This window comes from Vanessa tameamea, chromosome 2 (genome assembly GCF_037043105.1).
Source record: "Vanessa tameamea isolate UH-Manoa-2023 chromosome 2, ilVanTame1 primary haplotype, whole genome shotgun sequence".
In the NCBI taxonomy this organism is placed as follows: domain Eukaryota; kingdom Metazoa; phylum Arthropoda; class Insecta; order Lepidoptera; family Nymphalidae; genus Vanessa; species Vanessa tameamea.
This window is the reverse complement of record NC_087310.1, coordinates 1,112,406-1,128,454: the sequence shown is the minus strand read 5'-3', so window position 1 is coordinate 1,128,454 and position 16,049 is coordinate 1,112,406. Positions and strand designations below refer to the sequence as shown.

The following is a 16,049-nucleotide window of genomic DNA, read 5'->3' as shown; positions in this document are numbered from 1 at the left end:
AAGAAACGATAGAAACGATTTGTATGACACATTTTTAAGTCCTGTTCCTTTTTGCTAGTTAGAATTTCAAATCAATACTGACAGAAAGAGAAAATTCATACTAACTGGTAACCTTACTACGCAATGTTTAAAAGTATAGAACTATTCACTCATGATAATTTAACGTAGAGACGCGCCGCACCTTCGAATGAGTGAACTTGAGTGAACAAATCTATAAGGCAATGAGACAATAGACGGCATTAAAAAGTAGCTAAAATCTTTATTATTTATTGTAATATAATTTCAACCGAACTCAATAATAAGAACACACACATATAAATATAAAAAAATCGCCAAAAACTAACACGGTACGATGCTTTCCTGTTGCCGAGGTATTGTTGAACTTCATGCTGGATTCAAATACAATGGGGAATGACTGTCATCGTCTAAACAAGGAAAAAAAGTTGTTATAGAAAAACCATTCTCAAAGCAACGGTTTAAAAAGTAAGTTTGACAGCAAAACATTGTCTAAAAGTTTCGGTATGTGTAACAAATAAATCAGTTTACTAGTATTTATCTTGTCAAAGATTTGTCCATATATGTTGATAAGGCTTTTTTTCATTGTTCATCATTTTTATTGACAATGCCTTGACTGTCTTATTCGTTGAGTTAGCAAAGTGGGTAGTTAGACCTGCATACTCCAAGGTTTTATTTGGGTCGGGACAGTGGAGGATTATTGAGTTTATCTGTCAAGAAAATAGCTTAGTATGTCAGTAATGTTAATCTCTCGTGCCTCAAAAAACCGTTCGTCCTGCTCATGAACTCTGCGGTGTCGTTTGTGGGATTGTGTTCCCTTTCTATAATGAAAGTGGTCCTTATGTTTGCACAAATTATATTTGCTGTGCAATTTTATTTTTTATATATCGTCGCTCATGCTTCATCGCTCATAATATGTCGCCTGTACAAGATAAATTTATTTCCTCGGTCGGATTTTTCCAGATAAAAATGCGAATCCAAATTCGAGCAAGTATCACAACGAAATCGAATAAGCTGCTCGTTTATACTTTAGACATAAGAAAACCTGCATATATTGAAATAAATTCTGATGTTTTATCTTTTCTGACTTTGTGTATCCAGCAGGCAGCACCACTCGTAGTAAACCAGCCTATAAGCTCCATACTGAATCCTACCATCAGTAAATATAAATACATATTACGTACGTTCTAATGATAATATACGCTAGATTATATTCCGGTTTAACGGTGCGTGAGCCAGTATAAATATATGACATAAAATTTAATTTTCAAAGGAGGTGGTGCATTGTCGATGTAAAGGTTAATAATATTTTTTACTGTCTACCTTTTTTAAATTATTAAAAAAACAGACTCTCAATGTCTGCGATTTTTAATATGGTTTGGACAAACCCAACTATTTTTTTGGGATAACCACGAATTGTCTCAAATCATTTAAAATACCAAGTCATTAATGGTTTTCTAAAATAATTAATAAATTTTGACTAATAAATAAAGTGACCTCCTATCACCTAATTATATAATGACTACTGTACGGTCAGTGGTTGAAATTGTGGTCGACTATAATCATTATTGAAAATTGTAGGAAAATATATACATATATATATTCGCATAATTATTTCGAACACTTGCTCATATTTTTATTTGTTTTTATTGATTACTCGAAATCTACTCAGTAGCTTCTTAACAAACAAACAAAAAAATACAAAGGAGAAACTATTTTATCTTTGCCTATAATTTGTGTCTACGTTTCGAAAAGAGTATAATGATATTCTATTTTTGAATTTTTAAATAATTTTATACCACGTTTACATAACTATTTTAATTAAATGCGACAGAACTGAATTATAAATGTTATTAATATGTCGTTTTATGTTTCTATATCGATTAGTATAAAATGAACATATCCGGATTCGAATCAAATAAGCACAATGCATATATTCGCGAATAATATATCCAACATATTATAAATAACGATCAACGAAGCAAGACAGACTCGCACTCAGTTGCTAGTTAAATAGCATGCTAGTTGTATAGCGTGCTAGTTCTTTTAGCTTAAAGATGAAGACAAACCAATGCAACCGTAGCCTTAGTATTAGTGTTCTAATTTATGTAAACGGAATTCCATACCGCTTAGTAAAAACCCAATGATTATTGATATACCTGTGTATCGAATCGTTTTCCTCAATTAAAAATGAATTGATACATCCGGTCGAAAATGAGAAATACCTTTTTTATTACAAAAACATAGAATAGATTATTTTAAATCGTGTGGCTTAATATCCTAGGTTAAATGCATTCTGAAATTCTAGGTTTTCTGTAAATGACAGTCTGTTTGTTCATGTTAAAAAAAAACCCTATTTGTATCTTAAATAACAATAAATAAATATTGGACAACATCAAATACATTACTCTGATTACAAGGTAAGTAGCTAAAGCACTTGTGTTATGGAAAATCAGAAGTAACGAAGGTACCACAAACACCCAGACCCAAGACAACATAGAAAACTAATGATTTTTTTCTACATCGACTCGGCCGGGAATCGAACTCAAGAAAACCGGTGTACACACGACTCGACCACGGAGGTCGGTGAATGTATCAACACCTTATTCATCTAACAAATATCTATAATTGATTGACGGATTGTTCAATTGGTGTTATGGCTTTGTGCAAGCCTCTCTTGGTAGGTACCACCCACTCATCAGATATTCTACTGCCAATTAGCAATTAAACTTATTATTATTGTGTTACGGGGTAACTACAGACACAAGGCACATAACATCTTATCTCCCAAGGTTGGTGGCACGTAACCTACCTAAGAGGTTAATATTGCTTAAAGCGCCAATGGCTATTTGTGGTGTTGACCACTTTTCATCAGGTGCATCATTTACTCGTCTGCTTTAAAATATAACTAATCTACTCATTATAATGGCGGTAAAATTAAGGCAGCGTTTCAGTATATTTAAAAAATATATTTCTATGAAAACAAACTGAAAAATTAGTTCCTGTAAAAGGTAAAAATTTTAAAAGTGTTGCAAGTAAATTTGATTACAAGTGCAGTTGTTTTTTAACGAGAGTCAGCATGTAAACAAAGTAGCCGGAGTTAGTATAATTGCCGGTTCGGTTGACGCTCGAGCACGTTTATGACTCACTGCCCTTGTTTTTAAAGTTATTTCCCTTTAAATTTTTAAACGTAAATTTTTAAGCGCAATCAGCGCTGGAAACTCTGTATACTTTAAAACGAGTACCTACTAAGAAGCTGATTGTTTTCTGCAACATTATTATAATGCAGGATTACATAACACGTGAAAGTGCAAGTTATCTGGTCGCGATGAGAGTACTGGTTCAAGGTCGACCTTGATTTCAATAATTCTACTTGTAGCGTTAGGTTGATACGGTATTTTTATTATATGGGGAGTCTTGTCACAACAAAAATCGATAGCATGACTGTACATATGTCTGTTAACGCGGAAACAACTGTATATTAATTAGATTCCGCATTTTTTTATGACGCTAATTTATTTTATACTAGTTTTCACTTGGGGCTTCGTCCTGATATATGGGGGGGGTTAGGTAAAATGCACATAATTATGATACAATGATATATTTTAATGTGCAAAATTTGAATAAAATAGTGTAAAAGACTATTTTAATTTATATTGCACTTTCATATTTATTTGAATGAGTATTAATAATTAATTAGAGAAAACGGCTTCGAAAAATATATATATATTAAAAAATGCTTATTATGTTTACTAAGTTTACCTTAGAAGATAGACTTAGGTTACTGGGACTTTTTTGTAGGCTTTGTTAAGACTTAAAATTTTCTTCTATTTTGTTTGTTTGTATCACCTAAGGTTAAGCCAGCGTTAACCATATAACTTATAAGCGAATAAAATGACGTAAACAATCGTTCTGATAATATGACCGATGACATGATTATGATAACCGCGTTAAAAGCCGTTCAGTGGTTAAAAGAAAGAGAGCAGAGATACAGACAGAAACAGAGAGTGACTTTGTTTTGTTCTATTTATAAATTAAAGAGAATATTAAACTACATACAAGTGTTATAAATTGAAATAAAGCGATCGAATACAATGTATGTTATTCAACAGGGAAGTGTTTTAGGACCAATTTTATTTATATTACATGGCAATCAACTCGGTGTCGTTGATTACAATGGTCAGCGTTTGATTTTTCCGGTTATTTTGGAACATTGTACATGGCACAACTGAGACAATACTTAGTCATATTTACCTTGCTCTGCTCGTGGTTCGGTGGAGCTCACCTGAGAGATGATCTTGCCCTTACGTACTTTTAGGCACCACCGGGATTGGTCCTTTGACGATTCAGCCTTGATTCGATTCGTTGCGGAGCATTTCAAAACGCCACTTCAATGCATTTATTCGCGATGTCTTACTTCACCGCCAAACACGCAAAAAATAGAATGATAAGTAAAAATTATCATTCTTATTTATCATTCTATTGGCATTGCCCAACAAGCTTGTTTCGATTTGAACCCTTGGGTTTAATTTGTGGGTGTTGGAACTAGGGAACGGTATTATTAAATACCCCATAAAGTATTAAGAAATACCCCAGAAAAGGACCAAATTATGCAGATAGTGAAAATCTACTGGATATAAAGTGGAGACATTCAGTTCTCTCATTTTGTATACAGTCCTGGTTTTCTAAGACTAAGCTAATCGTGTATACTTAGACTATATTTTCTACTTTTGTAGACATTCAAATATCTAATTGCATTTTTTTTTTCTTAATATACGTATTTTAAATACTCTCGTTCTTCGCCTCTAGTAAAATAGAAAATTTAATTACAATACTCATTTAAACTAATGACATTTCGGATTCTTACATAATAGCCGTAATTCTAAAGCTTTCAAGTCTCTGTTAAAGATTGTTCTGAAATGCCATTTAACGACAGTTGTAGAAAACTCTAATGGTTAAGGAAATCGGTTTTTCAACTCACGTTCTCTTGCATTGTGTTAACGTACTTTTTACTTAATTTTTTTTTCTCGCTGTAAAAACGCATTTCGCGCTTCCCCCACGTGATGGAAAGTGGGGGGGGTGTGGGACTCCCTGGAGCCCTGGACGCTGAGTGCGCCCAGGTACGCCGGGTTTACCCACTAAAAAATGGCGGGCGCCACGGGATCGCTTACGCATGCTACCGTGACGCCCTGACGGTCGGCCCGCCTATGCGGGCCTCCAACAGCTAGAGGGGGTTCTCAGGGTACTGAGAACCCCCCTAGTCCCTGCGACGCCTATTGAGGCGGGGGGAGAAGGTGTGCGTAGCGCTTCTTTCTCCTCCCCGGTCGTCTTCGGCGGAGCGGGTCTGCAGCGGCATCCTCTTCCCGCTCCCGCTCCGCGGCTTCCTTCTGCGACATCACGTTTTCGCAGAAGGAGCGCATCTCCGACCAGCACGTCTCGTACCGAGCATTTCGTTGACGATGCTCGGCAGCGAGAGGTCTCCGCCCATAGTCGCCGCCAGGGTGTGCCTCTGGGGCCCCCACGCAACACACTCACTCAGGGTGTGGTGCGCCGTGTCGACAGGTGCAATTTCGTATGTTTAAACAAGAGCTCGGACGATATACGATCCCATAAAGAATTAAATAATAATATTTCGTTATATAAAATACAGCAATATATGTATATGAAAAATATAATAATGTGTAATATCTAAAGAAAGGAGGAGGCACCCTGGTGCATGCTTTTTGCCGACGACATTGTACTGGTTAGTGAAGATGGACCTGAGATCCAGAGCAGATTGGAAGATTGGCAACAGAAACTGGAGAATGTTGGCTTGAAAATCAGTAGAACGAAGACTGAATACATGTTCTGCGATTTCGGCGGTCTCTCCGGTCCTGAAGCCATAGCGCTTGATGGCGTGGCCCTTCCAGTCTGCTCCGACTTCCGGTATCTCGGTTCACTCATTCAAGGCGATGGCGAAATAGATCGAACGGTGAAGCACAGAATTAACACAGGGTGGATGAAATGGCGTCAGGTTACGGGAACAATTTGTGAACCCCGTATTCCCCTTAAACTTAAGGGGAAGATCTATAAGACCATGGTCAGACCTGCTGTTCTATACGGATCAGACTGTTGGGCTATAAAAGGGATGACTGAAAGACAATTGCATGTGGCAGAGATGAGAATGCTGAGAGGAATGTGTGGTGTTACGCGAATGGGTAGAGTAAGGAATGAGTACATAAGAGGAAGTTTGAAAGTGGCACCGGTAACCGAGAAGCTATCTGGAAACCGGCTGTCTTGGTATGGGCATGTTATGCGGAGGAATGAGGACCATGTTGTGAGAAAGGTTTTGAAAATGGATGTGGATGGATATAGAGGTAGGGGACGACCCAAGAAACGATGGATGGATTGTGTGAAAGACGATATGGTTAGAAAGAATGTTACTTGTGAGATGACGTCCGACAGAGAAGTATGGAAGAAGAAGACATGCTGCGCCGACCCCAAGTAAAATTGGGATAAGGGCAGGTAAAAAAAATAAATATTTCGTTATATAAAATACAGCAATATATGTATATGAAAAATAGAATAATGTGTAATATCTAAAGAATAAAAACAATAAGTAAAATAAAAATAAATAAACAATAATCAGTCTAATTGATAAGAGAACTTATATGGAATAATATAATACGTAAGTGCTAATTTATTGAGAATGGAGCTTGAATGTACTCCTTTTTTAGAAGCTAGTTTAAAGGTGCCAAAAAATATTCAACCTCGTCGTATGTCATGGAATTTAACCAGGCAAATATTTTTTTGTTTTGCTTCGCGAATATTTAATTTTTTTGATATTACATACAACTGGTTACTTTATTGTATATGGAGTACTCTTTAAATGTACCGAAGCGTCTCGTAAAGGGAGTGTCCATAAGTGAAATATCCATGCAAATACATATGTTCCGTCGTGATGTTAAATATTTGATTTCGCCTTAAGGATAACACTTGAAAATTAGTTACTGTTATCGAATAATGATACACGACTCTTTGACTGCTGACCTTAACGCTACGTTTTATGATTATACCTATTGTCATTGTCATCGTCATGAAATCATCCCGTGGCTTGATAATGTCAACAACATTGACCAACGTTCTGCACATTCTCGTGCTATTGCTCGTTGATCTAGTGGATAACTTATAATAATGAAGATAAAAGTCTAAGTTAAGCAACGAGTAATTTTCTTTAGAAATTCTTAAACATGTTGCAAGTTTGCCGTGACTCCGAAAAATGTAAAACTTGATGGTTTTTTTTCGATTGGTTTTATGGGATTTTCAAAGTGCAAAAAAGCAAAATTAATTAGTTCTGAAGTTCCCAAGATATGTTCCAAATAAGGACTATATACTTATCGCCTAAAGAATAGAAAACATTTTTAGCAAAAGTCATATGGAAAACTTTAAATATACGTAAAATGAAAATTGTGTTTGCAAATGTAAAACTAAATTTCAGCAAGACATAACTTCAATTGGTCTAGTGGGTACTATAGTCGCCTACAAGCACAACGGAATAGTGTTAAAATGTAAAAGTTTTTATATTTCTTTTTAATTTTGTACGAGTAAAACCTTTAGAAACTTAAACAATTAAATACCGGACGAAACATTTTCTAGCTTCGTTACATTTCCATGCTTACGTTTAAATTCGCCTTTTATGTGTGTATTAAAACTTGTAACTATAATTTAAACTAATTCCAATTAAGTTTTTTTTAATTAACTTGAATCTTTGTTTTCTTACAAATTTTTATAACTTGTTTTTCTTTAAATCTGTGCATTTGTCTTTCTTTCATAATGGTACGGAACCGTTCTAACTCTGAACCCATGAATCCGAATTGTCCGGGCTTTCTTTATGGTTGTTTGTGTACTTCTGTACACAACAGAATCATACACAACGTCTGGCCGCTCTTTGAGTTTTGCTTTTTTTTTGTATTGCATGTTTGATTTTTTATGGTTCCGTTTTCTTCATTTGATTATATATATCCATAAAGAAGAGCGAATGTTTATTAAATGCCTTAATAAACAATACACGTGAGTCTTTGTGATACAGCCGTGGGTTTAGTGAGGTTGCGCTACAGAAGAAATAATATTATAAGATTCAGATACCTAAATATTTCATCGGAATTATTTGTTTGATTAAATTTGCAAGAAATCTTCCTCAATATTTTTTTTATTAAACGCAATGCTCGTTGTCGTTGGTCAAATACGCTCTCGATTTACGACTTATGTGAAATAATTTAGAAATATCCTCTGATTTACGGTAACGTTGCAAAGAAGGAAAATTTTATGACATACAGCAAGATACTCTATACTCAGTTACATATACACGGAAGTAATGCAGAATATATAAGCGAAAATAAGGCCATGGGTTCCCTTTTTTTAAGACTACTCTGTACTGTGCTACACAATCGTCGCGGTTTCATTTCCCACTCATTGAAATATATTGGGGCAATTCTGGGGCACGGTATTCGTCTCTATAATAAGATTCCACGGTTATTTTTAACTTGGCCTATTACAAACATTTTAGCTCATGTCAAAAAAATATTTGTAAATAAGGCATCTTACTCAATACAAGGTTATATTAGAGATACAAAAGCGTGGTCTCGGTATAATTTAATTGCTCTTTACTGCCATACTCTGTAATTAAAATGATGGAAAAGAGTAACTACTGAGTTTCTTGCCGGTTATTCTCGGTAGAATGTACTTTTCGAACCGGTGGTAGTTTTACATATAATTTGACACTGTAACTTGATGGTTCAAAAGTGCTTTTATGAGCCTACTTGATAAAGAAGATTTTGATTTGTATGGGTATAAGTGAGTTTGTCATAATAGGGTTATAGTGTTATTTATGAACAGCCCCCGGTCCGGTCTGTATACCTACACAACTAATGCAACTTTGAAACTTATTATAATTTACATACATAGTAGTAGAATTCATGTTACATATGACATTTGGAATTAATTTTATAGAATTTCTTGAGGCATTAAAAATACATATATAATTAAGTAAATGTGTGGGACTGTTCGAATTTGTATTTCATAACGTTCAGTGCATAGATTATTATTGTTGGCCAATTTTCTAGCAATAAACGTACTAATACTGGTGTACTGTATTGTGACCATCATGCTTAAAGTTAATACGAATGTAATCTCCAGTTAAATTATCCTAGTTGGAATTGATGGATGTGAAAGGTTAATTTATAATAACCGATCTGAGCTAAGAATAAAAACGGTCACAGTACCACCCACTCACCAATCATTCTACCGTCAAACATAAATATTCTATATTGCTCTGTTCCGGGTTGATCTCCAGATGACCGAAGATGACCATTAAGCTTCCTAAAATAAATAAACTTAACAGTACATTAAACTACATAATATGTTACCTCGCTTACGGCGCTTTCCGCTGTTTTATAAAAAATAATGATAATTTTATTGAGTGCGAAATTTAAATTATTCATTTAAATGTAGGAAAGACATTAGTTTCCAGAAGTAACATAAATATCAGATATCTGGTCTCGATGGGGTAAAATATAATTCAAATTATGTGGAAAGGAATTATTGATGTATTTTTAGGCATAATTCAGTTGTATTTAAAATTATGAGAAAAAATATTTGTTATAAATAGTATTCCATATTAATATTACTAATATAATAGTAACTTTGTCCGTGTGTCTCTGTCTGTTAAGCTTTCAGGGATAAAGATATGTTCTTTCTTCGTGGCGGTACTTCGCGGTGGAGTCTATATTCCTTTTTGTAAAACCCTTCTATGCAAGCCCGTCTGGGTAGATACCACCCACTCATCAGATATTCTACCGCCAAATAGCAGTACTTTGTATTTTTGTGTTCCGGTTAGAAGGGTGAGTGAGCCAGTGTAATCACAGGTACAAGGGACATAACATCTTAGTTCTCAAGGTTGGTGGCGCATAGGTGATGTAAAGAATGGTTAATAATTCTTACAGCGCCTTTGTCTATGGGCGGTGGTGACCACTTACCATCAGGTGGCCCATATGACCGCCGCCACCCATGCCATAAAAAAAAATAAAGCTGATTTTATATAGCAATAACCCATGATGCTCTATTTTTAAATAAATACTTAAATATGTTTGTGATTTACATTTATCTTCTTTTCCAGGGTCTTCGAATAACGACTATCATCGGGTCATTTGGAACATGTGCGGGCGCATGGCTGAAGGTGTTCTCGGTGCCGCAGGATCTGTTCTGGCTTGGCTTCACTGGACAGACAGTGGTGGCCATATCACAGGTCTTTATCCTGAACGTGCCACCGCGCTTGGCAGCGGTCTGGTTCGGAGCTGATCAAGTATCATCAGCCTGCAGTATTGGTGTTTTTGGTAACCAGGTAAGTGAAGTGAATACATATGTTTATTAAGACGAAAAAAACTTTGCGTTTATTCAAAAGATTTTTTAGGGATTTTGAAACCTATGACATTTCATTTCATTTGAAAATGATGAAACCTCTTTTAAATAAAAATTGAATATTAAATAGTGTAATATCAGTTCGCTCTCTAACGGGCAGTAACTTTTTTCCGCTCTTTAAAATTAATTATTTGTTTAATCGTAACAATTTAGTAAATATCAATCAATAATTCTCTTTAATTGTTTGCACATCGGCTGAAGCTCTTCAAAATGAGACGATAATCGATTTTTTACACGCAGCCATCGTCTAATAATTACTGGGAAAAAATTGGCTTAATATATACGATAATCACTACATGTTATAAAATAAACTTCTCCCGCCGAGTCTGTACGCGATAAACTTTATTATAAATAATATAAAATAAAAAAACGTTTATCAAATGAAATAGTTCAAAACATCATTTTTAATATATATTCCGCAAGGACTGAATATCTTTGATAAAGTACAAACAGAAAAGTTTCCACTTCTTGAGTACTGTATAAATGCTTACCAAGACCAAGATTATGGGCTTGCAAGATTTTCGGTGCTGCAAATTCTTGCAGTCATTTTCATGATATAAATTAAAATCGTTTTGCCAAAAACCTTTGGTATATCAATATAGTCTAATGAAATGTCCACGTAATAATTTTTACGTAATTTATAATACAATTTCTTTAATTCAAATCAAATTCAATTCGTTTATTCGATAAGAACAAGAAGCATTACACTTACTTATTGATTGTTATCAAATCAAAAAGACAGATTGAGTTTGTAAAACAAATATTTTGTCTTAATGGCACGCAATATTCATATCATTCGTGTAATTTTTAATTGAATTTATGCTAGATCTGAAGATACAAGTTAATAAGAGTCTCTTTGAATGCGATGAGGTTAAGAAAGTCGAATTTGAATAATGTTTCTGACGCAAAAACGTTTCAGTTCTTAGATGTGTATTGTAACTGTAAAGCGTCTCTTTATTTTATTTTGTACCCTCAATATACAAGTCTAAAAAATATACATATGTAGATAGGAAATAAAACAATGAGTGAAAATAATATAATTAAAATTAATAATTTAATTATTATATAATTTTTATTTATGAATACAACAATGTTTATTTGATTCTATAGTTTAATCAAAATATAACTAGTAAGTTATATTTTTAAGAAATGTTATTTGTAAGCTCTTGAGTACAAGAGCTTACAAATAACATTTTTCGAGCACTTTTAAATTGTCATTTTACAGGATCAAATTAAATTGTAGAGAATATCGGCAAGAAACTCAGTCTTGTACTACAAAAAAAATTCAAATGTTTAACAAAATGTTTGGTGAAAAACAAAGGTGATTCTCATCTTCGACATGACTGATGATGATGTATTAAACGTATCGTAGTGTGTGTAATGTTTTTTTTTAAATTATTTTAATATATTTCTAATGCATATTGAATAAAAAATGTTCTGCACTCCTCTACATAAACTTTGATAGTGCAAAATTTCACACACCTCCGTCTGCGTCTTTTTGCTAAAAAAGGTGTACAAAATGATTGCTTCACGTACTAATTTATACATACGAGTAGATTCTGCATGGAAATCAATAAATACTAACATCAAAGTTTTTATCATCTATATAATCATTTATTGAGTCTTATTAATCAAAATTAAAATATATTAATTAGCAAAGCTAAATCCTACAAATAATAATATGCTCCATACCTTCTCCTCAACGGGAGAGGAGGCCTTAGCCCAGCAGTGGGAAATTTACAGGCTGATTATGTTATGTTTTATGTAATCCTACAAATAAAGTTCTATAGAATACAGTTTTTTTTTATAGAAATACAAAATAGATTTATCAACGAACAAATCGTAGTATTATTCCAGTACAGATGGAACTCAAGTCCGATCGCTGACTCGGAAGCGTTTATTCAATTGTTTTGAGTAGAGGGGTCTGGCCTGGTGTGATTTAGTTCATCTCACCCATCCTAACAGATCTATAGCAATGATATATACAGAACTAAATTTCATAGAGTTTATTTTATTAACGATGCAAATAGACAGATTGCTTCATGGTAAATTACAATTAACAAATAATTACATATTCTAAAATAAAGTCCTCCTTCACACTTTCGAACCCAAAAAAAACCAAATGGATTTTTATACGGTTTTCACTAAAGGATAGAATGATTCATGACGTCGGTTTATCATTAAAATTTTATGAAAATCCTTATTTTACCTTTACGAAACGTGGTCTAGCAGCGAGTGTATTATATAACTAAGTCGTCATAGGCTCGTGATCTTAACTTATTTAACGCTCGACTTGTACGTGCGATTGCAATTACTTGGCCGATTATTATAAAATATTAAAAAAATAATGAAAAAATGATTATATAAATAAATGCGTTACTATGTCTCACCAAGATATAAAATATAAATATTTAATAATCCTTTACGCGAACGCACCGAGTATATGTATACGTAATATGTGTATCTTCTGTTATTTTGTTGAACCCGGTGATTACTATCACGCTAATCATTTGTGATAATCTCAAGGCGTGATCTTCACAGATGTCTTAAATGATCATTATTATATAATTTTAACGTTTCTTACTTACTTTAACATGATATATAACATATAATATAATACATTATATATCACATGGTGGTAGGGCTTTGTGCAAGCCCGTCTGGGTAGGTACCCACACCGATACTCAGTATTATTGGGTTCCGATTTTAAGGTTGAGTGAGCCAGTGTATCTACGGCACAAGGGGCGTAAAGACTCAGTTCCCAAGCTTGGTGGCGTATTGGCGATATAGAGAATAGTTAAAATTTGTAACGACGATGTGAAGTGGTGATCACTTATCATCAGGTTCAGCCCGTCCGCCAATATTGATGTTTTAACTTGACTAGAAAAATTCAGGTATATAAAGTTTTTAATTTTATAAAATAAAGGATCGAACGAAGGCTTAAAACTTACTAAAAAGGGGTATATAAAAGGATTATGAATAACTTTTGTAGCGTGATGTATGTATAATTGTATGTATTTTAATTTAGATTAATAAAATGAATCACATCTTAAGTATGCGTTAAAGTCACTATTAACATTTGCTTACTTATTGTTTGTTTTTGCATTGATTAATATTGGAAATTATTAAGTATTCATTAAAAAAGTATACGTTACGTAATGTTTTACTATATTATATAGTTATATAAGATTGTATTATTTTTTTGTGTATAATGTCTGTATAGAAGCTATTTTCACAGTAAATAAATAATCGATTTGTATACAATATTCAATAGAATCCGAACAGTATTTTTCGCGTGATTTTACAATCATAAAAATTGCCATACCTTTGCATTTATAATATTTCTATTCCAGTCATTATATACAAAAAACAGGCCGAGTATCTTATCATGATTCTCGTATCAAGATGTAAAGCCGCGATTTATCGCGAAAAAACCACATACAACCCTTTTCTCAAGATGGCGGCGAACGCAAATAGGAAATCGAGGTCGACAAATTCAAGTTAAGCTTTTCTAAGAACTCCCTACAACATATCCACAAATCAGCCTTCTTTCTTCCATCCTTCTCGAATCATTTGAATATACAAATGTAAATTATGACTGGACTATACATAGTAATACTTAAAATATGTTAGAAATGTTGATATGCTACTAAAGACGTCCCTGGTTTAACCTCCATATATGCTGTGTCTGTCTGATGACGTATGACCGTTAGACACTAAGAGAAACCTAGATCTATTAATAGAACATACATAACATACATAAAAATGCAATAATTTAGACATTTGTGTCATTAGTCACAGTTTTTTCATGAGTAGTGTATGAGATTTGCTTTTCTAATTGGTATTATTTTTAGATTTCGACCTCTGCCAGTAATTGTGAACTCTTGATTCCGCTTTGGCTATATATACTTCGATAATTTTTCTCATTTCTCGTCTGTATATTATACGTTAAAATCCTACTTCAGAGCATCGTATTAACTGGATAACTTTTGGAAATAATATCAGTCATTATTTATTATTATTACGTAATAATTGGACAGCATCGTGTTCAAATACCTAATCCAACTATAATTGTTTGAAGTCTTATTAAATCTGGGATGATTACATCAGCGTTATATAATGTTTTTGAATCAAATTCAGCTTTAAGTGACTTTTTGATGCGAAGAATAGCAGCTTTGCTAAGCTATGTGCAGCCAAAAAAAGTTGTGTACATTTTATTTTTTTAATTTTGGATGAAAAGTTCCCTTTGTATATACAACAGAACTGTTACTCCCATGTCTATTATGGCCCGTAGACTCCCAGGGGAATGACGACGTAATACGCAAATGCGACGGAAAATACACACACTTGTCCTCTCTCTGTCCTGGTTAGGGCTGGACGGACGATTTTAGGACGTATATTGATCCTTAAATGAATACCCAACATCCGCCTTTAGTTCCAGTACTCACCCTTCCGGTGACGCTGTCAAACCAAGGCCACAACTTGGTATATAACTTCACATGTCTTGTATATGTAGGTACATATTATTTCTCTTCGGCTCCGATCATTTGTACAATAATAACTAATGTTGCAATCCACTACATAATATTACTTGTGGAGCTGTTCAGACTATTTGTTTTGTCAATTTCACAGATGCCTTTTTTGAATAATACCTATTGTGCGAAAACGTGCAGGAGCTAAGATGTGTTATAAAAATTAACGATCACATTTGAATGATTCTTGCTACGTACATATATGGTCCAAGACATCACAATAAATTATCACATCAGAAAAAATAAATATTTTTGTAACAAAATCTAGCAAAACCTTCTATTTCCTTGTCAAAAGAACGGCTAAAAATATAGATAGATATTAATAAAGTCGGGCTATAATTGGGTCTTAAACTATGTCGGTTTGAAATGACTTTTGCTCGCTACGAAATATTTGGAGGTTATTTTACTAGCAAACATGCCGTGTTGCTTATTGTGGTGGTAACATTTCCAGCTTGGCGTAGCTCTTGGGTTTTTGCTGCCTCCGATGATAGTACGAGCGCAGGGTACTGTGGAAGAGATCGGCGCAGACCTACAATTCATGTTCTACCTTGTGGCCGGAATCACAAGCGTACTTTTTGTTTTTATTCTCCTATGTAAGTATACCAGAGACTTCTTAACAAAAATGTTTAAAAACAATTGTATATAGAATAATAATATTTAATCAGGAATATTATTATATATATATAATTAAGAGAATATTATTATAATTTTTTATTTAGTCAGACAAAACATTTAAATGTTTGTTTTCAGAATAGAGAATTATAAAGTCCGTTTAGTATAATGACGTTCCTGTAATGATGACACGAAGGACGTGGGCTCGAACCTGGACAAAAATAATTTAAGTTTTTATTTGCCTAACAATTAGTGCTTATATCGTACTCGGCGGTGACAGAAAATGATGTGAGGAAACTTGAACATTAAATGATCCGATTTATGCTACATTTCTGTCAAATTAAAAACTTAAATGGACCATAAAAAATATTTTTCTAAATCGGTTAACAATTTACAGAATTCGGAGGATAAACAAAAAAAAAACGACTGAATTGA

The 16,049-nt window shown here is 33.8% G+C and overlaps 1 protein-coding gene across 4 annotated transcripts in view; it reads left to right on the top strand.

The window, feature by feature from the left end:
* The window catches only part of LOC113398217 (uncharacterized MFS-type transporter C09D4.1), a 61,151-nt gene that overhangs the window by 39,984 nt on the left and 5,118 nt on the right, over window positions 1-16,049 (top strand). For all 4 annotated transcript variants that reach the window (XM_026636840.2, XM_026636841.2, XM_064215741.1 and 1 more), the window contains 2 exons: window positions 10,169-10,393; window positions 15,454-15,595. In XM_026636840.2, the coding sequence (XP_026492625.2) occupies window positions 10,169-10,393; window positions 15,454-15,595 (367 nt within the window). The remainder of the gene's footprint in view (window positions 1-10,168; window positions 10,394-15,453; window positions 15,596-16,049) is intronic.